The 24918-nt window shown below is 49.5% G+C and overlaps 1 protein-coding gene across 1 annotated transcript in view; it reads right to left on the bottom strand.

Annotated features, from left to right (window-relative positions):
* ADAMTS2 (ADAM metallopeptidase with thrombospondin type 1 motif, 2) overlaps positions 1 to 24918 on the bottom strand; it is a 284941-nt gene that overhangs the window by 178838 nt on the left and 81185 nt on the right. Inside the window, exon 3 of the mRNA XM_005870719.2 lies at positions 22329 to 22488. Within this exon, the coding sequence (XP_005870781.1) occupies positions 22329 to 22488 (160 nt within the window). The remainder of the gene's footprint in view (positions 1 to 22328; positions 22489 to 24918) is intronic.

The raw sequence follows: 24918 nt of genomic DNA, 5'->3' as shown, positions 1-24918 counted from the left end.
TATTGATGATAGCCATTCTGATGGGAATGAGTTGATATCTCACTGTGGTTTACTTTGCATTTCTCTGGTATTCAGTGATGTTGAGCAACTTCTCACATATCTATTGACCATCTGTATGTCTTCTTTGAAGAAGTGTCTATTCAGGTCCTTTGACCATTTTAAAATTGGACTGTTGTGTTTTTTGGTGTTGAGTTTTATGAGTTCTTTATAAATTTTGGATATTAACCCCTTATCAGATACATCATTAGTGAATATGTTCTCCCATTTAGTAGATTATCTTTTCATTTTGTTGATGATTTCTTTTGCTGTTCAAAAACTTTTTTAGTTTGATGTAGTCTCATTTGTTTATTTTTCCTTTGTTTCCCTTGCCCAAGAAGATAAATCAGAAAAAAATATTACTAAGAGAAATGTCTGAGATTTTCCTGCCTATTATTTCTTCTATAATTTTTATGGTTTCGAGTCTTACATTTAACTCTTTAAACCATTTTGAGTTTATTCTTGTATATGGTGTAAAAACATGGTCTAGTTTTATTTTATTGCAGGTATCTGTCCAATTATCCCAACACCATTTATAGACTGTCTTTACCCCATCATATATTTTTGCTTCCTTTGTCAAATATTAATGACTATATCCTGTGGATTTATTCTGGGCGCTCTATTCTGTTCCACTGACCTATATGCCCACTTTCATGCCAGTACTATGCATTTTTTATTGCTATAGCCTTGTAGTATAGTTTGATATTAGGTAGTGTGATATTTCCAACTTTGTTATTCTTTCTCAAGATTGCTGTGGCTATTTGGGGTCTTTTGCGGTTCCATATAAATTTTTGGATTATTTGTTCTAGTTCTGTGAAGTATGCTATTGCTATTTTGATAGAAATTGCATTGAATATCTATAGATTGCTTTGGGTAGTATGTACATTTTAGCAATGTTAATTCTTCGTATCCATGAGCACGGTATATAATTTCGTTTATTGTATCTTCTTTCATTTTTTTCTTCAATATCCTATCATTTTCTAAGTACAGGTCGTTTATTCCCTTGGTTAAATTTATTCCTAGGTATATAAATAAATAAATAAATAAATAAATAAATAAATAAATAAATTTTTTTTTGTTAATCCTCACCTGAGGATATTTTTTCCCAATGATTTTTAGAGGTAGTGGGAGACAGGGCAGGGGATTGGGGGTGGGGGGAGAGAAAGAGAGAGAGAGAGAGAGAGAGAGAGAGAGAGAGAGAGAGAGAGAGACACATCAACTGGTTGCCTTCAGCTTGCACTCTGACTGGGGCCTGGGATCAAACCTGCAACCCAGGTAGGTGCCCTTGACCAGGAATCGAACCTGTGATCCTTTGGTGCATTGGCCAACACTCTAGCCACTGAGCAACACCAGCCAGATTAGTATTTTATTTTTGATGCAATTGTAAATTAGATTGTTGTCTTATACTTTCTGGTGGTTCATTATTGGTGTATATAAATGCAACTGATTTCTGGACATTTATTTGGTATCCTGCTACTTTTATCAGTTCTAGTAGTTTTTGGTGGAATCTAGGAAATTCATAAATATGTGAATACTAAACAACATAGCCTTAAATAATCAACAGGTCAAAGAAGAAATTACAAGAAAAATTAGAAAATTTCTTGGAAGAAATGAAAGCTAAAACACAGCATATCCAAAGCTATGGGATGTAGCAAAAGCAGGGCTCAAAGAAAAATTTATAGCTGTTAACCCCTACATTAAAAAAGAAGAAAGCTCTCAAATCGATACTCCAACTTACATCTTTGGAATCTAGAAGAAGAGAAACAATACCCAAAGCTAGCAGAAGAAAGGATATAATAGAGATTAGAGCAGATAAACAAAACAGAGAAAAGAAAATAGGGAAAGTCAACAAAACCAAAAGTTGGTTCTTTATAAGATCAACAAAATGGACAAACACTTAGCTAGACTGACCAAGATAAAAAGAAAGAAGGCTCAAATTACTAAAATTAGAAACAAAAGTGGGAAATTAGGATTGAGTTTACAGAAATAAAAAAGGACGATAATACTATGAACAATTGTATGCTAACAAATTAGATCATCTAGATGAAAAGAAAAAAAATCCTGGAAACAGACAAAATCTTGGAAACAGACAAACTTCCAAAATTTAGTCAAGGATTAATAGAACATTTGAACAGACCTATAATAAGTAAAGAGATTAAATCAGTAATCAAAATCTCCAAATAAAGAAAAACCAAGGACCAGATGCCTTTACTAGAAAATTCTACCAAACATATCTATTCTCAAACTCTTCCAAAAATGTAAAGAGGAGAGGACACTTCTTAGCTCATTCTATGAGGCTCACATTACCCTGATACCAAAGCTAGACAAAGGCACATTAAGAAAACTATAGATCAATACTGCTTATAAATGTAGACACAAAAATTCTCAACAATATACTAGCAAACCAAACTCAGTAGCAGATTAAAAGCCTGTACATAATGACCAAGTAAGATGTATTCCAGATGGTCCAACCTTTGAAAATCAATCAATATAATACACCACATTAACAGAATGAAGGAAATAAACCACGTGATCATCTCAACTGATACAGAAAAAGCATTTGGCAAAATCCAACACTCTTCTTGATAAAAGCACTCAATAGACTAGGAATAGAAGGGAACTTCCTCAACATGATAAAAGGTTTTTCTGAAAAACCCACCATAATGTCATACTCCATGTGAATGACAGAAAGCTTTTCCTCCAAGATCACGAACAAGACAAGGAAGCCTGCTTTTGCCAGTGCTGTTCAACATAATACTGGAATTTCTAGCCAGAGCAATTAGGCAAGAAAAGGAAATAAAAGGCATCAAACTGGAAAGGAAACAGTAAACCTCTTGAGGGGAATGAGGAATGAGCGCTCATGAGCATGAGGTTTCTCTTTGGGCCGATGAAAATGTTCAGAGTTGATTGTGATGATGGGTGCCCAACTCTGTGACTGTATTATAAAACTAGAACTGTGTACTTAGAATGGGTAAATTAGAGCATATGAATGATATCTCAATCAATCTATTATAAAGAGAAAAAAAAAGAATGACCTGACCTTGACTTCAAACTTCTCAGAGCCATTCCCAGTCAGGCCAGTTCCCAGGTGACACTTGGTGGTAACCCACATGAATGTCACACTTTAAGCACCAGTTAACAGGGCCTCTTGGTCCTGCTTTGTGGCTGCCAGTGTTGCAGAGTGCAAGGCCCTGCGAGGCCACTGGGTTAGTGGTGTTCTCATAAAGAAGAGGAGTGAGTCCCCTGGTGAGAGACAAGTACACTCATCCTTGCCCCACTAACTCTATTGTGGCCAATAGCCACAAAAATCAGCCCCTGAGTGCCTTCCACTCTGCCCTCTGAGGTAGCCTCTGCCAGCCGGGTCCTGGCTGACTGTTCCCCCAGGGGCAGGAGCAAAGGCTTCATCAGCTTGTCCTCTTGTTCATTCCATTGGGGCTTAGGAAGCACCGGAAGCTCAAGTAGCAGGAAGAGCCCACATCCTGCATCAGACAGGCCAGAGTTTGAGTCTCAGCTCCTTCACTTTCTAATTTTGCCATCTTTGGGCTTTCCACTTTTGATCCGTCAATGGGGCTCTTTCCACCCCTCTAGGCCCTTGTGAGAATATCTGTATGTGAGAATGACATCCACATGACACTGAACGTAAATCTGTGAAAAGGCTCAGTGGCCAGAGGGGGTTTGAGCTTGCTACCCCAGAAAAGCCACAGGAATTATATTTCTATCAAGGAGGGATGCACTCTAGCAAAGACCTAATGTGGAGATCATTCTCTAGTCAAAAGAAGCAGAGCTCAACCCCCCTTCCACTACCTCTTCACTTTCTGGATAAAACCAAAAGTAGGGGCCTAAGAACATGGAGTCCTCAGTTGAGAGACAGAAACCAGCAGGACTCTTCCCCACCCGGCTACACACACAGCAAGAGGCCAGTTCTTGCTCATGTTGACAAGCAGCAGGCCTTCTTGGGTGTTGCACTGGAGCCTGAGGATGGAGTGTGAGAACTCACAGCGAGCTGCACACAAGACATTCACAGAGCTGGGATTGTTCTGTGATGGTAACCATCCAGGGGTAGTGGACACCATGCTCAGGACAGTGTGGTACTTCTTCAAAAGGTTAAACATAGAGTTACCATGTGACGCAGCAATTATTCTAGTTGCATACTTAATGAAACCACATGTCCATACAAAAACACATATGCAGATGTTCATAGAGAAGTCGCCTTCCAGAAGCAGCACTGGGTGCAAAGCAGCCATTCTCCTCCTGTCACCCCAATTACATTGGGAGGTGAGCACTCTGTCAGCTGTTAAGAGAAGGCATACCTCCATAAAGACAAGCACAGGCCAGATTCAGCCAACACACATTTTGTTTCCCACATCGCATTTTTTTTTCATGCAAAAATTCTTTGTGGAATTACAAATTTCTGACTTTGCTTGAAAATCTTAAGAGCAACAGTGATCAGAACTGAGAGGTTTTCAGTTTCATTGATTTCAGATCTTAGTCTTTTTATTTTCTAATATAAATTTCCACCCAAGTTTTGGTATTTAGTGATTTTATTATCATTCACTTTTAAGTATTTTTAAAGTTTCATTTTATAAATTACTTAAAAGTTTTTTTTTTAAATTTTCAAATAATGGGAATATTTATTTTGGGTATTATTAATTTCTAACTTAAAGGCATGATGGTGCAGGAATAGGATCTGCATCATAACTATTCTTTTAATTTTTGTGAAACTTGCACTAAATTGATACATTTTTTTCATGAGCGTCACATACGTGCTTGAGAAGAATGAGGGACCTCTAATTGTCAAAACAAAATTTATCTACATCTATTACATCAAGCCCATTATTTATGTTATTCTGAACTTCCCTTTCTTGCTGATTTTTTCATCTACTTAATCCAACACTAACTGAAAAAGAATAGCTGAAATCTTCCCAAAATGATGATAGATTTGTCAGTTTCTCTATTTCTAACAAAGTTTACATCAAATACATTGAGGCTGCTTTACTGAGTGAATGGAACTTTTTGGAACTGCTCTGTCATCTGGGAAAATGACCTGCTCTCATTAGATGGTGATCCATCTTTCCCTGGCAAGACCTGGAGTCTATTGAATTTGAGATTGATACAAACAGCGGCTGCCTTTGGCTGCCTGGTATTTCTGTTTCCATACTTTTCCTTTCAACCTTCTCTTGTCTTTACACTTTGGTTGTATATCTGGATATAGCACATAGCTGGATTTTGGATTTGGGTTTGATTTGGTTAATTTACTATGACAACAACTGTCCACTGGTGAGTTTTTCCTCTCCCATCTTACTCTATTATTTCAATTTTGGTTTCACTGTTCTCTAACTTTTCTTATAAACAATGGCATCTCTAACACATCTTCTCATGGCTCTGCTGGCCAACCTGGCCCCAGCTGCTGCCCATGGACATGTGCACACATGTGTTCACACAGACACGCGCAACCACACCAGTTCCAGATCTGCACATAAGCACTAGGTCAGTTTCTGCAGGTGGTTCTCATGGTTTTGCTTTTTCCTTTTGGAGTGGGGGTAAGGTGGAGGTATGTGTTACTTCTCATATTCCACATTTTAATTTTAGAGCTCCTCCAGAGTTGGTCAACACCCAGGATAGCATGCCACCTTGGGGGAACTTGAAGTGCCATCTCAGTCAACACTGAGCTCATTTCAGGAGTGAAGAGTACCCCTTTGGTGGGAGAATGTGCTAGATGTTTTGTACCACAGTCCCCACTGCTCCCTATTGTATTATGCTCCTGGGCTTCACAAAAGCAAGTCGCTGCCTATTTTAAGCATGTGAGATGAAAAAATGAATAAAAGCCCCTTCATCCCTGTTTCTGGAGGGGACCTAAAGCCAGTAGAGAAGTGGCCATGGTCATAGACAAGTCAGAAAAGGAGGCCAGGAGGCCAGGAGACCAGGCCATGGCACCTGCCAGGAGTCTGAAGAATGGTCAGTGGCACAGGCATGCACAACAAGGCCAGAGCTCCACAGAGTGAGAGCACAGGAGAGAGTCTCAGAGGACAAGATGGGGCTGGCATGGGCATGGGGGAACTGTATGAGGAACCATGAGCCTGCACACCAGCAAGAAAGATTACCTTAAAAGATCAGGGGTAAAGCCAGATCCAGAAGACCACATAGTGTAAGATCCCATTTCTAATAAATATCCAGAATAGGCAGAACCATGGAGATAGGAAGTAGATTAGTAGCTGCCAGGGGCTGGGGAGGGAGAATGGGAGTGACTGCTAAAGGTACAGTTTCTGTTTGAGAGGATGAAGTGTTCCAGGACTAAACTGTACTGATGGTTGCAACAGCATTGTGAATACTATTCTAGAACCACTGGATTATACATTTTTAAATGGTTAAAATGGCAAATCTTATGTTAAATGAACTATATGTAAAAAAAATGGGCCAAGGGTAGCACCTCAAATGCTTATAGGAGCCATGGGGAGACAAATGAGTGATGCCAGTGAGGGGTTTCAAATTAAATGCTAAGAATACTCTATGCCACCAGGTCACGCACATTCTCCCTCTCAAAGGCCCTCTCTGCCTGGCTGTCCTGTATCAGCTGGTGATAGTGTCAAGAACACAGAGAAATATATTTCGGCTAAAAGAAAGACAACAGAGCACAACAATGAAGGATCTCAGGCTGGGGGGTCAGTGGAGATGGTGGGACTGGGAAGGAATGCATGTACCCTACCCAGGGCCCCTTGGAATCCACCCAAGGAGGCCCTAAGGGAGAGCTACCAGAGGTTCCGATTTCTCACAGAGCTATAAATCCTCTTAAGTATTAGCTCAATTTGTTCTGCAATAGTGTGTGGAAAAGCAACATATCACGGTGTCTGACAAAGCCTCCGTCTGGTAGTTCTGATCTTCCACTCAGCTTATGCAAGTCCCAGATACACGGTAGCCTCTGCGAGGTGGCTCTGTACCCCTGTCTCTCAGGACCACCCAGTACCACTCTTTCCAGGATGCCTGTCTGGGTTCACCAGGCTGAGCTGATTACCCCCAGGGTTCCTGCAGGTCCTTATTGCCCCGCTACCTCGGGCCCTATCACCCATGCTGTACTTGCTTCCCACGCTGGACCTGGCAAGGCAGGAGGGCACACTGGTCTGGTCCACAACTGCCTCATCCTGAGACCATCTGAGATGAGCACCAACAGTAGCCCAACAAACATCTGCTGAAGAAAAGTGGTGTGGGCAGCAACCTGTGGGAAGGAGCCTGACTGTCTAGTAGCGGTGGCTGAAGGTGGGCTTTCCACACTTGTGCTCAGGACACCACTGTGTTACTTAGCACACGCCAGGCCCACAGTGGGCTCTTCATAAGTCCGATGAGGCCTAATCCTCCCCACAACCCTACCAGGTGGAAATTCCTTATCTCCATTTTTCTGATGAGGAAACAGAGGCACAAAGAGTGAGGGAGAAGCCAAGACCTCAGAATGTGTGCTTGGAGCCAGTACACTCTGGCCTTGTCCCTGGAGTTCCCCCACAGCCACTCATCCTTGGGACCTGGCAGCGCCATTCTGATGAGCCTCCTGGAGTTCATCTTGACCAGGGCAATGTCAGTTGCCTCAGTCTCTCTAGGGTGTTAGCAGCATGTGTCACTGTCCGTCCCCTTATCCGTATCTCCCCCCAACCAGGATTCCTCAGTGGCAGAGACCACAATGTGCATGCTCAACACCCAGAACAAGCCTTGCAAACACTTGTTGGATGGATTGATGGATGAATGAATGAATGAACTAATGAATGAGTTAATGAATGGACCCTGACACTGGACAGTGAATCCATCATATACATGGCAACTGAGCCAGGCAAAAAAGTTAGGGACGAGAATGGTGGCAATGCCTTCTCTAGGTAATTTAGGGGTAGAATTGGTCAGACTTGTCCACAGATGAGCTTGAGAGAGCTGAACGTAACAGCCCAGATTTCTGTGCCATACACTTCAAGGATTTTAAAACTAAGGCCAGTCACTGAAGCAGGACAGAAGCTCACCTATAAGGGAGGGGATTAAAACTTGAATTAAGCTGGCTGGTACCCACTCTATACCAGCCCTGAAGACCCCTCTCTCCCTGAATTTGAATCCACAGCAACTCAGAGCAGCAAGGCAGGCCACCACCATAGCCTGAGGAGGGAGCAGGGGACTACTCTGGATTGAGATGGGGTGTCTGACCCAAGGTTAGAGTACTCCTGACACCTGTGAAATCCTCCAGGAGGGTGTCAGGGAGTGGGACTGAAGCTGGGGGGAGGGGACAGGGCAGGACAATGGACTGGATTTACAGCAATCTTAGCCCCTATCTTCCCTCTGTCCCTTCACCAGTGAGGTCAGACACTTCCCACCATTCAGTCTCTGGGTCCCCACCATGTCTGTTTCATCTCCTGAGAGCCAGTTAGTGCCTGGCTTAAAGATGCATCAGCAAGGCTGGAGGAAAGGCCAACTCCCAAGACTTTGGCACTGGAGCTTACCCCACCTCCTTTTGAGGGGCAGCAGGTAGGAAAACCACCATGTTCCCCCAGGATTGGTCCTCAGCCACTGTTGGAGACACACTTGATACAAACGCTCCATCGGTCCTGTTATCAGCATCTGTAGGGTTCTGTAGGAGTGGATGTGGGGACAGCCTGCCAGGGCCTGGGTGCAGAATGCAGCGTGGAATGAATGAGCACACTCATTTTCCACCTGCCAGGTACCTGGCCCACTGAGCCCCTTTGCACAGATGAGGCAGGTCTGGGAACTGGCTCCTATTTTATCAGTCAGTCTGGGTTCTGGGTGCTGCCTCTACCCTGCACCTGGGCTTTGGCAAGTTGTCCACCAGTTTTTTTTCCACTGTCCCCCAGTCTCCCCCACAGCTTGGCCTGTACCCATCATGGTGAGTGCTCTCTGAAGCTGTCTTCTTCCCCATAGCACTGTGGCCCTGAGACCCCTGCAGGTGGGAGAACAAGTGCCTCTCACCCAGGTCCCAGGTGTCTGGTCTTGTGACCCCTCACTTGGACAACAGCTTCCCAAAGGGGAAGGGTCCTGGGACCTACTGATAAAGACCACAGTGTCAGAGGGTCTATGAACCAAGGCCCAGAGGCAGGACTATCAAAAGCCTGTTCAGAGCTTTGCTCAGCTAGGAGAAATGCCTCAGGATCCCACAGCTCATTCCAAGAAGATGTAAATATGCCTGCTCTGTACACACATATGCATGTGTACATGTGTGTGCACATGTGAGAGAGACAGAAACAGAGGCAGAGAACATTAGTAACTATCTCCTGGAGGTAATCTTTGGCCCAGAGTCTCCCTCCATGGCCAAGCGGGGCCAGCAGGAGCAGAGTGAGTGGGTGACCAGATGAGAAACAGTGAGGAGAGGGCCTGTGGATTGCCCATCTAGAAGAGGCGTGGTACCTCCCACTAAATACTGCTTGCAGGAACAGGCCCTTCTGATATTTCTGAGAAACTGAAAATTGAAATTTTAATGTGAAACCTGTGATTCTTAATTGTAAATTCACAGTTTTGGAAGACATGGTGCAAGTCAAATAAAACATGTGTGGGGTGGTTGTGGGGACACAGCCTGGGAATCATCGGGTGAGGCCTGGCTTTAGTCCAACACCCTCACTTTTACAAATGGGGAAACTGAGGCCAGAGCAGGGGCCAGCAAGCCAGGGTCATGCAAAGACCCCAGCTCCCTTGCCCTTTCCTGGACCACCTAGTCCTTAGGGAGCACCCACACTTTCCTGGTACCAAGGACACCAAGAGAGGGAGATGTGAGCCCTCGAGTCTCCATCACTAAGTGCCCAAACTGAGTTTTCAGAAATGGCCCAAGATGGGTCCTGCAGGGCTGGCCTCTTCTCGGCATGTGAAGACCCAGTGCCCCTCCCAACCCATGTCTCAGAACAATATGTGCCCCATTTTGTCCTACTGATGATGAAGGCCAAGACTGTAAGTAGCTCCTGAGGCATCACTTAGAAAAAGGAGCTCAGCTATCTGACCAGTTCCTCTTGCACCTACATTTGATCATTTGCTCCCTAAGCTGCAGGGACTCTGAAAATGGCAGAGTATGCCAGAGAAGCAGAGCCTCAAGGCCCTGGCACCTGGTGCCAGACACAACAGCTACAGGTTCTGCACAACTCAGCCTGGCTGGCCTGGACAATGAGGTGGGGCCATCCCAGTGGTTTGTGGGCAGGGGGCCATTTCCAGAGGTCTGGGGGCTAATCCCACCCAAACAGCCACCCCACCCAGGTTATGTCTGGAGGCCTGGAAAGAGCCTCCCCCCACCCTGTCCTGCTAATGCTCTACAGATGTGCTTCCCCACTGGCTTCCAAGAAAAACATCATGACCACAGATCTCTCCTCACAAAAACGAAGCTGCTGAGAAGCTCTCTGTGATATTCCCGAAATGAAAATAAAAATTCCTCTGAAGTACATTTCCACTCCAGGCAGTGCTGGCCACATCCAGAGGCCTGTCTGGCCATTGTGTTCCTCCTGGGCAGTGGAGCCACCTGTGACCCTCTCACTCTCACTGCCACCCAGGGTCTGCTTGGCCCATATGTGGTTTTTGAAAAAATTGAATTAGCTACCAACATTTGAAAATGAAGAGGTTTACTTAAAATAACAATTTCCAGCTTCTCTTGAGAAATCAGAAGTCTTCCTGCCACTGACCCCACGTTGGCCTGCATCCCACAGATGTTGGCATCAGACACCTTGCAGAGATGTGCCCCTCACTGCCCTCCATGGACACCTGACCATCAGGCTCTGGGCAAGGTTACACAGATACAAGCTCCCATCCTTTGGGGCTCTAACCCATCAGGGGTCTCTCCTGAGCCTGGGCACTGGGCACAGGCCCACTTATGCACACCCTCCTGCCTGTGGCCACCCATAACTATGGATCTGGGTTGGGTGGGCAAGGTCAATCAGGACATCATTGCCTTTTTCCCCAGTCTGAGACCCCTGGAACCCTCAAATCAAACTACCTGTACTGAACTTTGGTCACTCAGCCCCCTGAGTCCCACTCCCTACAGCCCACTCACTGTGTGTCGAGCCTGTGGTCTTGGGATCTTGGGTGGCCCTTGTTCCTTTACCTTGTTGAACATCACTTGGTCAGACTGGCCTGGTGCCCCAACTCTGTTCGGCTAAGGTGACTCAATCACCTGCTTAGCCTACTTGTCCCCACAAGTTTGGCCATCCCAGCCCAACCCTGGCTCATTAACTGTCAAAGCACTGAGAATAAAGAGGATGATACCAGCCCCTGTGACACACCCCAGAGTCCCTGAAGTTGTTCAAAGAAAGGCTCCAAGCCCCAGGCAGTATTTTTCTCTACTAAGAATCTGCAGATGGCCACCTGATCTTGGACATGCCAGCGCCCTCATCCTATATCCCTGCCTCTGACCCTCTCTACCTCCTCCACGAAAACCAGGCCACACTGCTGCTTCTCCACTTACAGCAGGGTGCTGGCCCAGTCCTAAGACTGAGCCCACCGTACCCACTTCGATCTGTCCCTTGGGCCCCTCTTGCTAGACCCCCAAACAGACCAAGTCTATTCCCCTCAGGATTCTCCTTCCTGTTGCTCCCAGCTCGTTCTCTCTCCAAATGAACTGCAATCCATAGTTCAGATCTCCACTTCGACCTCCAGTTACTGTGCTTACTTAGTAGCATTTTCCACAATTCTAACTGCAGGTACTTGTGGGCCTACAGTTACCATGAGCTATACAAGGTTGGGGTGCTATGTCTGTCTTGTTTCCGGGGTTGCAAAGCTTGGCCCCGTGCAGGGACCTCTGTAGGCAATAGGTGAACATCTGGTGAAGGATTTGATAAAACAAGAGCTAAGTGAACAAAGGGTATGGTTTTCAAGGGCACTTTATATTCAAAGATAATGCTCAGTGAACAGCAGTGAGAGGGCATTGGGAGCAGTTAGGCTGGTCTTCCTAGTTTCCGGTGACTGCTGCCTAGACTGTCCCCCCACTTCAGCTATAAAGGCCCCAGGGGGCCATGGACCCAGCAACATCCCATGTCCCGTCTGCATGAAACCCAAGAATTGCAGCCAGCAGTGTAGGAGCTGTTGCAACAATAAAAGTGGGCTTCGGTGGTAAGCCCTCCAACACCTACCAGAAACAACTGCTTCTCCAGGAAGGAGGTCCATCTGGCTAGGCTTCCTGGGTAAGCAGCATTCATTCTTTCTTTTCATGGATATTTACTAGTAAGTACCAACTGTGGCCAGGCACTGTACCCAATGCTGGCAATTCCATAGCAAAAGATTTTCTCTACAGCTGATGTGCTGAGTGACTTGAGACTCTTCCTCACACCCTTGCTGGGCCTCAGTTTCTGAATCTAGTAAGCAGAACCTCGATGCTTAGGAGGTCCCATGTGTTCTAAGGACCGGCAGCCTATAGGAGGGTCCAAGACTGTTAGCCTCGTCAGCCCAGGCTGTGGGCATGGACAGTCGGCTCTGCACAGGAGGCTGTTCACCCTGTGTTCTAGCTTGCTCCTTCCTGCCTCAATAGGGGTTGATGGCTTCAGTTGTGGCTCTACAACTTACTAGCTGTGCGCCCATCTGCACCTCAGTTTCCTCATCTATAAAGTGGGCACAATGATAGCACCAACCATGTCCATGGGGTTCCTACAAGAACTCAAGGGTGGTGTGCCTGCCATGCTCTGGGGAGTGCCTGCGGGGTGAGCTCTCCTCCAGTGCTGCTCTCTCTTCCATGCACTCTCAGGACTGCCTGGGCAGCAGTGCTCTGAGGCCAAGATTCTCTGCAGGCTAATTAAAGGACACACGGAGGCAGATACCATCCTTGTGTAGACCCTCACTAACCATGCTGTCCCTGAGCAGCTCCAGGGGCAGGAGAAGAATCATCCACAGACTGGGCTACAGAAAGTCTGGCTTTTATGCAACAAAAATGAACAAAACTGAAAAGGAAAGGGGAACGATAGCCTGGGGAAAGGCTGGTATGAAACGTGACAGAAAGTCAATATCTAAAGCAGATAAAGGGCTTATCTCAATATATGAGACACCAGGAGATGAATGGGCAAAGGACTTAAATGGGGAGAGGAGATATACAAAGTAATCAAATGCTGGCAGATCATTTATTCTCTTCAGCAATCAAAGAAGCACAAATTAAAGCAAAAAGTAGCAATGCTCCACTGCAGGAACAGCCAAATATCAGCTGGCAAACCCCCTTGCTGGTGAGGATTTGAAGACTCTGGGAGCTCCAGTGCAAAGCTGGTCTGGCTCTGGCCCAGAGATGTTTGTCCTGCACTGGGATCCCACCATTCTCTTATTCTCTCAGGAAGTGCTCCCTTGCAGCTGCTCAGACATGAGGCTCCAGGGCTGGCTCAGGCCAAGGCCTGCAAGGTCAACACCAGAAAAAGAACCCAAGGTCTCCTGCCAGGAGATCCCCAAGCCCAAATTCCAAGAGAGGCTGCACTAGAGGTGGACAGCCCACACCCTGCATGCTATCACAAGTTTCCATCCATTCTACCAGGTTTGGGCCCCTCCCCAAAGTGACTGGGGAAGGAGGACCTGGCCTGTCAGAGAGGCATGGACATATGCATGTCTGCAGGAACCCTGGATGTCACACTGCACTTCATACTGTCCCCGGAAACTCTGACTCACAGAGCAGGGCCTCTGTCTCTCAGGGCGAGAGGAACTGCAGTGCACCCCAGAGCCTGTTCACCTGGGAGGCCATGTCTGAAGTCTGTGCCCTCCATCCCAAGAGTCTGGAAGCCAATGGGCTTGCTGTGGCTGACACAATCTCTCCTGGGAAATCCTGTCCTCTGAGCCAGGGCAGCAAGGAACAGGGGAAGGACTGAGCTCTGAAGCCAGAAGAAAGACCCCAATTCTGGCTTTGGTACTTGGTCAGGCTACCTGGCCTCCACCAGCATCCTTCCCTCAGTCTTCATCGCAGCCATCTACCATCTTCCCAGGTGCTCAGGCCTTTCAAAAGCCAGGAGCCATCCTTGATTCCTTTCCTCACACCCATGTCCTATGAGCTCCACCTCCAAATACATATGAACCCATCTACTAAGACCTCTAGGGTCCTTCATGGCCTCCCTGCTTCTACTCCTTCCACTGAGAATCCTCCCACTGCCGGGAGAACAACACCCTGCCTCACACAACAACTCCATGTGAACTAGGTTTTCCCGCCTCTCTGGCCCAGCGACCGTCCCCTTGATCTGGAGCACATTTCCCAGGTCTAGGCCTTCCCACAAGCTAGATTCATATCATTTCCAACCTGAAGCAGCTCCTCCTTTACTTGATTTCTCACTCCACCCTTTTCCCAGACTTTGTTTTGTTCATGTATTTACCCATCTCTGCAGCATCTGCTCATGTGTCTCCCCCAGTTGCCAGTGAGCTCTGAAAGACTCCATCTGGCTCATTCCCTGTTGTATCCCCAACCCAATCCAGCCCAAGGCAAAGGTGGACACATAGTAAGAATGTGTTGAATGACGGAATGAATGAATGAGAGAAGAAAGGTGCTCACTCTGAGCCTGTGTCCCATCTCAGCATACAATGGTTATTTGTATTACTCCCCCATTATTGGGGAGCATCACCAGGCACCTGGTCCCTTCCAGCCCAGATCAGCACCATCCCCCACCCTACACAGGACCAGCTCCCAGGCCACCTCCTCTGCCAGGTCCCAACTCCAGACTCCTCAGATCCCTGCTGTCCTGCAAGTTCTCCCCTGAGCCCTGATCTGGTTTCAAGTGCACCATCTCCCTGCCTGGACATCTCTTGAGAGGCACTCCAGCTGGACCCCAATGCCAGGTTCTCTCATCAAATCCAGGCATATTCCCTGAGGCTTTGCCCAGGGCCAACCCACAGTCCAGGATTGAGCCCAGGCCAATGTGGACACGTCCAGAGCTCTGAGAGAGACACACCAACTCAGAATGTGTACATGCTCGTGTGTGTGTGTGTGTGTGTGTGTGTGTGTGTGTGTGAGAGAGAGAGAGAGAGAGAGAGAGAGAGAGAGAGAAAGAGAGAAATGGAGGGATATAAAAAGCCTGAGAGACAGAGAAAGAGTGAGCAGACACCAACATTTCCACTTAATGTGGCACCGTTACCCAACTGAGCATTCCTGCAGGGCCAAGTGCACAGCGCTGCTTGGTATTAATTTCAAAGAAAAATGGGTCAAGGAAAATTGGAAATTTTCATAGAAAACGCTCCAGGCTTGGATCTAGCTGAAGTGTTTGCTGACCTGCAGAACATTCTGAGAGGAGATGGGGCCTCTACCTAGTGCAAATTGGCAGTCTGAACCTCAGGCCTAAATCCAGTTTCTGCTTCTGAAGAAGAGCCTTTTGTTTCCTTCAGACGTCCTTGGAGCTGTCTCTGCAGCTCCATTCCTCTGAGGCTGGGACCCTGCACTTCTCACCTGCCATCAGGACCCTCTGCATCCTCAGGAGGCCTCTGTGTGGGGACCGGCTGTGGGACATATTTCCTTCTGATCCATCATGTAGACACAGCATGCAGAGGATGCCTGGGCTGTGGAGGCAGGGTTCATGGAGTCCCCATGGATATGCAAGCCAGCTGCTCCTGCCCTGACAGGCCAGCTGACACATGTGAAGCACAAATGCCACAGATGTGTTAAGCAGCCCCTGTTTGCTGCATATCTCTCCCAGAAACATCCCAGTCTGTTGTGCTGGGGACCCCCAAAGAGCAGTACTTGGAGCCCATGACCAACAAGGCAACCAGGCACACTGCTCTTGCTAATTAAACACCAGAAGCACCAAAGTACCACAAGTTACCTGAAGACATGTGTGGGTACTGCATGCCAACAGAAAGCTCTTTGGGGTATTCACAGTCCAAGTCCAAGGGAAGGAAAGACAGCATTAAGTTAACTGTCTGTAGAAGAGAGAGCCACGCCAAGTCTGACCCGATAACTCTGGGCCTCAGAGAATGGGCAGGGGACCCTCCCAAATGAGCCCACGTCACCACACTGGCATCTCCAACCACTGTCTAGGTGGCCAGCCAAAGAGTGGTGGAGCACTGAGGCCCCTGCCAAGGGTGCACACAGTTTGAAACAGGCCTCCGGAGCCAGCCAGCAGCCTCAGGTTTCACAAATGCTTCTCCATGGGATTCCTCTGGTCCCAAGCTGCAGGCACCAGCAAAATGAGGAGGAGGAGCTGAGAGCACCCAGGGAATCAAACCCTGAGGCACCCAGGCCTTTAGCTGAAACTCAGTGAGCTGGCAGCTGCCAGCTGTGCTGGGCTGGGCAGGACACTGGCCAAATCTGGTGCAAGAGCCCCAGTCACCACCCGGTGGGCCAGGCCAGGCCCCAGAGCTTCACTGAGAGGCTCAGAAATGCCTGGGCTAAGGACACAGAGAGAGGTCCCTGCTCTGAGACACTGGCCAGGCCTGGGGCTCTGTGTGCAAAGGCAGCCAAGGGCTTCTCTCTCCCCTCCTCCAGGTCCTCAGGCTTCAACCATTAGATAACGGGCAGGCTGAATCATGGCCCCAGAACGTCCATAGCCTCATCCCCAGGACCTGTGTTATCTTACAAGGCAAAAGCAACTTTGCAGCTGTAAGTTAAGAATGCTGAGATGGCCGAAACCGGTTTGGCTCAGTGGATAGAGCGTCGGCCTGCGGACTGAAGGGTCCCAGGTTCGATTCCGGTCAAGGGCATGTACCTGAGTTGTGGGCACATCCCCAGTAGGAGATGTGCAGGAGGCAGCTGATGGATGTTTCTCTCTCATCGATGTTTCTAACTCTCTATCTCTCTCCCTTCCTCTCTGTAAAAAATCAATAAAATATATTTTAAAAAAAGAAAAAAAAAAGAATGCTGAGATGGAAAATTATGCTGATTATCCCAGAAAGGAAAATGTAATCATAAGGATCCTTGTAAGAAGGGGCCAGAAGGAGACTTGACTGGGGAGGAAAGTGAGTCATGTGAACACAAAGCAGAGGTCAGAGTGACATGGCCATGAGCCAAGGGGCTCCGGCAGCCACCAGAAGCTGAGAGAGGTGAGGAAGGGATTCTTCCCTTGAGCCTCCAGGGGAAACCAGCTCTACTGATACCTTAAATTTAGCCTCTTAAGATCCATTTTGGATTTCCAACCTCCAGAACTCTAAAAGAACAAGCCTGAGTTGTTTAAAGCCACTGAGTTTGTGGCAACTTGTTACAGGGGCCAACAAACTGACATCAACTACTTCAGGGCCAAGAGCCTCCCTGACCTGGCCTGCTCCCCACCTACTCCATGATTGACCCCTCACCCCTACCAGGCCTTGGCAGGGCCCCCTCCGTCACCCATTACATCACTGCATCTCTGAAGCCTGATGATCTGTCTGTCCTTACAGGGCTCCATTCTCTCCCACCCACTGCTCTGGCCTCCCTGCCTCCAGCCTGGACCAGAGCAGCTGGCTATAATGCAGCACTAGCTGCCAGGCCCCTTTCTCTTGGAGGCTGCCCACTGTCTGCAGGAAGCCATCCTGTCTCGGCTCTAACATTCCAGGAGGTAGCCCCTGGGAGCCACCAGCATTATTAGCTCCAGTCATCTGGTTCCTGGCCTTGCTCACCTACCACAAGCTTCACTCCCAAGGCAGCACCTCAGAAACATGGAAAACCTGCAGCAGGTGAGCAGGGGAGGAAGAACTGGGGGCTGCTGGGTGAAGACTCCAGCGCTAACGCTGTTCTCTCTCTCTCTCACAGGCTTTCCTTGGCAGTGGCAGGGAAAGCACTCCTCAGGGCAGGTGACATTCCAACTCTGCCCACCAGGGAGGACGCCACAGCCTGATGGCAGTGGGCAGAGGCTTGGCACTGGCTGCTTCCAGGAGGAGTCAGCCAAGGTCAAGGGCACTGAGCTGTCTGACTGCTCTTCCTTCAGCCAGGGCTCAGGGTAAGGTGGAGTGGGAGGGTACAGTGGCCCAGAGTCAGTTCTAGGGACCCATAGCCACCTGCCTAGCAGGAGCTGACAGCCCCTCCTCTGTTCCAAGGCTCAGAAGAGCAACCCCAGAGGTTCAGAGGACACTTTGCTGCGGTATCTCACAAGCACAGGTGTCCAATGGGGGGCTGTGTTTTATTGGGCCCATATGGTGCTTTTCATAAATTTGAAGCAACATTTGAAAATCTGGAGAGTTCACATAAAATTTTAATGTCTAGATTCTCTTGGCAGTAAGAGGATCACTGCCCCAAGCCCACACTCCCACCAGGTCACCATCAAAAGCGAAGTAAGGGTCTCTGCTCTGCCCTGCACCCTCGGTGAGGCCGGGCAGAGGCTATGTGCTGCTGCATTCCCATTTCTGTTCCTCTTTTAGCAGAGACATATTCTGTGTCCACATCTATGTCAAAAGCAGGGAAACAAAAACCAGGCCAAGGGTGGTGTAATTATTTTTTTGGCCCCTGGGGCCATCCTCATTGGCACTGCCTGCTGGGCCCTGCAGGCTTCTGAACTTGCAGCCCTTGTCTTGGGATGGCAAGACTTTTGGGAAAGTCACTGTGTGCCTGACAGAGAGACCACATGCCCAGCACAGAACCCAGGGATCTTTCCCTCCACGAGTTCAAACCCCCTCCCGCTTAACAGCCAGGCATTTGGAGGAACAGTCTACTCTGTGCACATGGCTTTGAGATCAGCCTTACCACAGCACAACCCAGTCACAGCACAGCCCAGCCTCTCAGAGCCCCACAGCCTGGATGAGGGCCCAGCAGAGGCAGGTTAAGGGGCTTGCCTGGGCTATGCCTGAACATTATCCCGAGAAGTGAGCGAGGCCTCAAGCATCACTCCTGACAGATGTGCACCCCTTCACTGCATAGCCACCCTACAGGGGAGTACTGATTCACTCCCTGTATAAGCTGAATGATGGCCCTCCAAGATACAAGGTCCTAAGTCTTGGGACCTATGAATGTTACCATATATGACAAAAAAGGACTTTGAAGATATAATTAGATTATGGATCTTGTGACGGGGGATATTGCCATGTATGATCTGGGTGGATGCAATCACATGCATTCTGACAGCAGGGAGACTCACACACACAGAAAAGAGGAGGAGGCAATGTGGCCACAGAGACAGAGATCAGAGTGATGTGGCCACAAGCCAAGGGATGCCAGCAGCCACCAGGAGCTGGGAATGGTGAGGAATGTATTCCTCCACAGGGCCTCTGGAAGGAGTGTGGCCCTGCCAACACCTTGATTTCAGCCCAGTAATATTCATTTCAAACTTCTGCCCTTCAGAACTGTGAGAGAATAAACTGATGTTGTTTGGAACCACCCGGTTGGTGGTGGTATGTTGAAGTAGCCTGAGACTAGGAGGGGAGTGATATGCCAGGATCAAAAGGCTAGGGTTTCTCTTCCCACCTACCAGCCCATGGCTTCCCTTCAAAAACCTCAGACAATGGGTTGACAGATGGCAACTGGGGCAGGGCTCAGGCAGGAGTGCAGAACTTGGAGTGGGGCCCTGTGCAAGTATGTGGGCATGTGCAAACACATACACACACACACCAGAGATGCCAATATTACATGGTACCCGTATCCCCAACATACTGCCCTGGGGGCACATGGCTGGTTCTGGGGGAGACAGAGAATGGAACTTTCGGTGCCTGAGAGAGGCCTCTCCCCTAAAGGCCACCCTAGTTCCCTGGCCTCCGAGTTCTGCCCTCCTACCCTGGCTAGGCTCCTGGACTCAGCAGAGTATAGCAGAGCAGCTTTTGCCACACCTGCAAGGCCAGTGAGGAGGGAGGAGTCCTTTCCCTTTCCCTGTTCACCCTATACCCTCCCTTTCAGGACTCCAAAATGACACTGGTGGCACTAAGCTGCTAAGTGCACACTCGCTGTTGGCCGAGTACTTGAAGACATGTTAAAACCTTCATTTTCCACCTGTTTCTGTGGGCAATCTGAAACCCTGCAACTAACCTCAGGTGATGGAGACTATTAGTAAGGCCTTGAGACACTCCAGAAAGCCTGCTGGCTGCTCAGGGAAAATAGGGCAATGTATCTCAGCATGCTGGAGTAGCCATGGGAAACACCCACCCCACCCCACCTCCAGCCAGACCAGCAGGCCAAGGGACCCATCACACCCACTGCCCATAAATAAATGGCTGAGGGCAGCATTCAAATGTGCTTCCAGGAGTAGGTAAGGGGAATGGGGACGGGGGAGGTTGGAAGCTTCCTGCCTGCTTTAGCCAGAGCTACATTGATGTCAGGGTCCCCATCAGAATTCACCAGGAAAAAGGATCCCCCTACCGCGCACATACACAGAGGTCCTGGGCTCCATATTCTCTTGCAGGAAAGGTCAAGGAGCAAATGTACCCAGCCAAAGACACTACTTTCCCATTTGTCCCAGCTGTACTGTGGGCCCTAACTGGGCCCAGGCTGATGGTGAGTGGGTCCAAACCATCTGATGTCACCTTGGGCCCTTAGCCCAGCCCAATATAACGTGCACCTGAACCCCTCCAGCCAGTGAATAGGCCTCAGCACTAGGCCAAGTGTGAACAATTAAGCACATTCAGGGAGAAATATGCTTTCTGTGAGTGAAGTCACCCACACAGGGTCATGCTGACACTGGGCAGGCACATAAAGGAAAGGGGACTTGGCCCTAGACCTGTGGCCTAGAACCTACACACCCACAGCCCAGGGCTGAGGCCCAGAGCTCAGCCTGGGACAGGCTCCCCTTCCCCCCTTCCAGCATAGCCTCAGCCCCCAAATGGTGTAATTGGCCTTTCCCAGTATCTTTGAAGCCAATGGTTTCTGGGCTTATTCTGAGTTTGAAATTTCTTAAGTTCTGAATTCCAAGCTCTCACCAAAGTAGGTGGATAGGGGAGAGGGAAAGGGGAAGATTTAACAGAAGATGCCCAAAGACCAACAGAAGCACAGCTAATAATGCAAGGCCAGCCAGGCCATGGTGGAGGGCTGTCATGTTTAGGACAAGCACCACATGGAATGTGGGATTGGAAACTCACCTAAGGTACCTGGCAGCCCCTCACCCAGCATGAGCCAGACTCCAGGCACCACCAGTAGAGGCCAGCCCAGAAGCCCCAGGTCCAAAGCACAAAGTTCCAGGCCCTCAGCTCTTTGAGATACAGGCTTTTCTAGCCCCACTGGACAGATGAGAAGACAGAGGCCCAAACTTGCCCGAGAGCAACAGGCCATCAAGAAACAAGGCCAGGGTCTTGGTGGTCCCTGGTCTGAGGTACTTTCCCTGCCCCATTATCACTCACAGCCACACCCTATGGGGTTACTCTTCATTCCTCCCCCTGCAGAGAAGCTCAAGGGTGGGAAAGAGGCAGGAGGGGCTGAGGCTGGGGGAAGTGGGGCAGCGAGGCACTGCTGTTCACAGCCCAGGCAGACAGCAATTTATCACCTGGACCAAGGGACCACCAGAGTATTGATCAGCTCCAGACAGTGCTAGGCTTCCTGAGGGAGCAATTCCTTTGTAAAGATATGTGACACTGCTCCTTGAAATTAGAATGGTGCCCTGCCAAGCTGCACCCAATTTATCTGTCAAGCTGGGATGTCACAGATCTAAGATAAATGAGCCAGGACTGCTCGGGGTGAGGAGAGAGTCTCTGCAAATCACAGCCCAGGTGGGCTAGCCCAGTGGGGCCTCTGGGGCTCACTTAAACATGCAGATGTGCCTGACCCAAGACCCAGGCCTCTGTGCCTGCTGCCACCTGCCACTAGCCAGGGATCTAGGACCTCAGGCTGAGGCCTGGCCTCACTGTAATCTACGACCTGAGATCATGAAAATGCTGGAAAGGTTTGGGATGGTCAGTGAGTCTGGCCTCCTGGAAGGCTCTGAGGGGCTGTCATCATGCCTGCCCCACAGCTCCTTCCACACTCCTGGGCCCAGAAGGCACTTTGGTTCTAAGTTGAAAAAGACAAAACGAGGTAAATCTGCACAGGCTGTTGAGGCTGCTGGGAGAAGCCCCGGGCCTTCGTGGTGCACTTCCTTCTCCTCGCAGAGCACTCAGGGGCTTTCTCTGAAACCAGCCAAGAGGAGCAGTCACCCTGGCAGGGAAAGTGGGCAGCAAACAGGTGGGGGACAGAGGCTGTTTGGGGGCAGCAGGCATCTTCAGAGGCACAGGGTCACAGACATGGGTTCAGGACTTGGGCCTCCTTTGCTTCCTGACACATGCAAGCCCTTGGGCAGAGAAAGGAGGACTCTGAGGCAGCTTTTACTGTCCTCTATGGAGGCCCCAGACTTGCAGGTTGTGGCCCACATACACCCAGAGCAGAGGCCCCTTCCCCTGTACCCACACTGTGCTATGTGGTCCACAAGGGCAGGGCTCAGCCTCAGCCTGGGACCAGGCCTGCAGAAGGGGTGCCTTGGGTCCCACAGGGTGGACATCCAGGGCTTACCACACAGCCTGCCCACCTGCAGCAGCCTTACCTGTGTCCAGGGCCTGTGGCACCCCGAGAGAAGGGAGCCTGGAGTTAGATGGCCGGCGATATACCACATGCACACGACCCTGCTCAGCTTCCTTCGCTGCCAGCCCCTTCTCCAGGGGCTCGATAAAGAACTCCTCCTCCTCCATACGAATCAGGCCAGCCTGCAGGGCAAAGATGAGATGGTTCAGATTCCCAGAGCACAACAGACAAGGTGGGGGAGCAGCGAGGAGGGTCCCAGAGGGCAGAATCTCCCACTTGGCAGAGCGAGGTGCTGGGCTGAAAGGTCATGGACGGGCCTTAGGGGCACCATCTGCCCAGAGTCTTCAGTTCTAGTCACTAAGGCCAGAGCCGCTGGACTATGCTGAGCCCTGGCTGGGCAAGGGACTCTGCCTATGTCATTCCCACCCCCATCTTCCAACCCGGGGCTTGTGAGGCCAAACTGTCAAAAATAGCCTGAAGGAACTGAAGTACACTGAGCCTCTGTGTGGCCCCCAGGGGGACACCAAGATACACCAAATATGGACCAATGCCACCCCACCCTCAGGAGCCCCAAGTCCAAGGCAAAGATAAAAACTGTCAGCCAGGGCTGAATCTGCCCACATAAATGCTCAGTTTACCCCAAACAGTGTTTTCAAGTTGTGAACCCAATACTCAAAATGATCAGATTTCATGTTTCAAAATTGGAATTTCAGCTTTCCTTGGAAAATGCATGCTCAAACCACAGTGGGCTTCACATTGCCTGGCAGAGGGTACCATAGATGGAGCCTGTACCCCTGCACCCTTTATCCACATTGGTCACCAGCCCAGACTTTACAGCAACTGAACTGCTGCCTCTTTATAGGACCACCCTGGTGCTTCTTTCTGGACCTGTCTCCATCAGAATTCAAGCTGCACTGCACTCCGACATCCAAGGCTCTCTGCCTGCCTTCCCGGGCCCCAGCTCACACATGTCACACCAGACTCTGGGACAGCCTGGCCTTCCTACATGGAGTGCACAGCCAGGCCTCCCTGCCCCTGAATTGACCTAACCCTCAGCTTGGCTATCAGGTAAACTCTGATTCTCCCCTCAATAACTGGCTCAGGACCCCCCAACTACCACCTCCATATGGCCCTGCCCTTCCCTTGACCATGCGTGGTCACAGCCCCATCGTCCAGCTCCCACACTTTGGTTTTTTGCTCCAGTATCTATAAACCAGTGGTTTCACACTGGGGCCCCCACTGTGTCAACCTGCAGATATATTTCCTTTAGATCACATACTTAAGACTCATTCAGGGATGTATTTCGCTGTTTAAAAACTACTTTATTGAGGTATTATCAACATGTGAAAAGCTGCACATGTTTAATGTATGTAATTCCATGAATTTGGGAATCAGTATACACTTGTGAAACCATCACCACAATCAAAAGCATGTCCATTACATCTCAAAGTTTCCTCCCATCCCCTTTATTATTACCATTAAAAAAAAATCTTCACCCAAGGATATTTTTTCCATTGCTTTTTAGAAAGTGGAAGGAAGGCAGGGAGGGAGGCAGAGAGAGAGAGATTGGTTGCCTCCTGCACACACCCCAACCAGGATTGAGGGGGAGGGCAGTTGGGGGTGACCAGGCTGGCAGGGGAGGGCAGTTAGGGGTGACCAGGCCTGCAGAAGATGGCCGCCCCCATGTGGAAACAAGATGGCCGCCACAAGATGGCCGGCAGAGGAGGGCAGTTAGGGGCAACCAGGCCTGCAGGGGAGGGCAGTTGGCAGGGACCAGGTCAGCAGGGGAGGGCAGTTGAGGGTGACCAGGCTGGCAGTGGAGGGCAGTTGGGGGTGACCAGGCCTGCAGGGGAGGACAGTTAGGGGTGACCAGGCGGGCAGGGAAGGGCATTCGGGGCAATTGGGCCAGCAGTTAGGGGCATTCGGGCCAGCAGGGGAGGGCAGTTAGGGGCAACCAGGCTGGCAGGGGAGCAGTTAGGCATCAATCAGGCTGGCAGGGGAGTGGTTCGGGGGTGATCAGGCTGGCAGGCAGAAGTGGTTAGGGGCAATCAGGCAGGCAGGCAGGCGAGCGGTTGGGAGCCAGCAGTCCCAGATTGTGAGAGGGATGTCTGACTGCCGATTTAGGCCCGATCACACAGGGATCCTAAACCGGCAGTCAGACATCCCCTGAGGGGTCCCAGATTGGAGAGGGTGCAGGCTGGGCTGAGGGACACCCTCCCCCTCCCAGTGCATGAATTTTGTGCACCGGGCCTCTAGTATTTTTTATATATATATATATTAGAGGTCTGGTGCACAAGTTTGTGCACCAGTGGGGTTCCTCAACCTGGCCTGTGGCCTGCGGGATTGGGCTGAAACCGGCTCTCTGACATCCCCTGAGGGGTCCTGGATTGCAAGAGGGTGTAGGACAGGCTTTGGGGGTGATTGGGCTGGCAGGGGAGGGAAGTTGGGGTGATTGGGCCGACAGGAGAGGGCAATTGGGGTGATCGGGCGGGCAGGGGAGCAGTTAGGCATCAATCAGGCTGGCAGGGGAGTGGTTCGGGGGTGATCAGGCTGGCAGGCAGAAGTGGTTAGGGGCAATCAGGCAGGCAGGCAGGCGAGCGGTTGGGAGCCAG

Source organism: Myotis brandtii, unplaced genomic scaffold (assembly GCF_000412655.1).
Source record: "Myotis brandtii unplaced genomic scaffold, ASM41265v1 scaffold321, whole genome shotgun sequence".
Classification (NCBI taxonomy): Eukaryota; Metazoa; Chordata; class Mammalia; order Chiroptera; family Vespertilionidae; genus Myotis; species Myotis brandtii.
The sequence above is the reverse complement of the archived record's forward strand: the minus strand, read 5'-3'. Positions and strand labels throughout refer to the sequence as shown.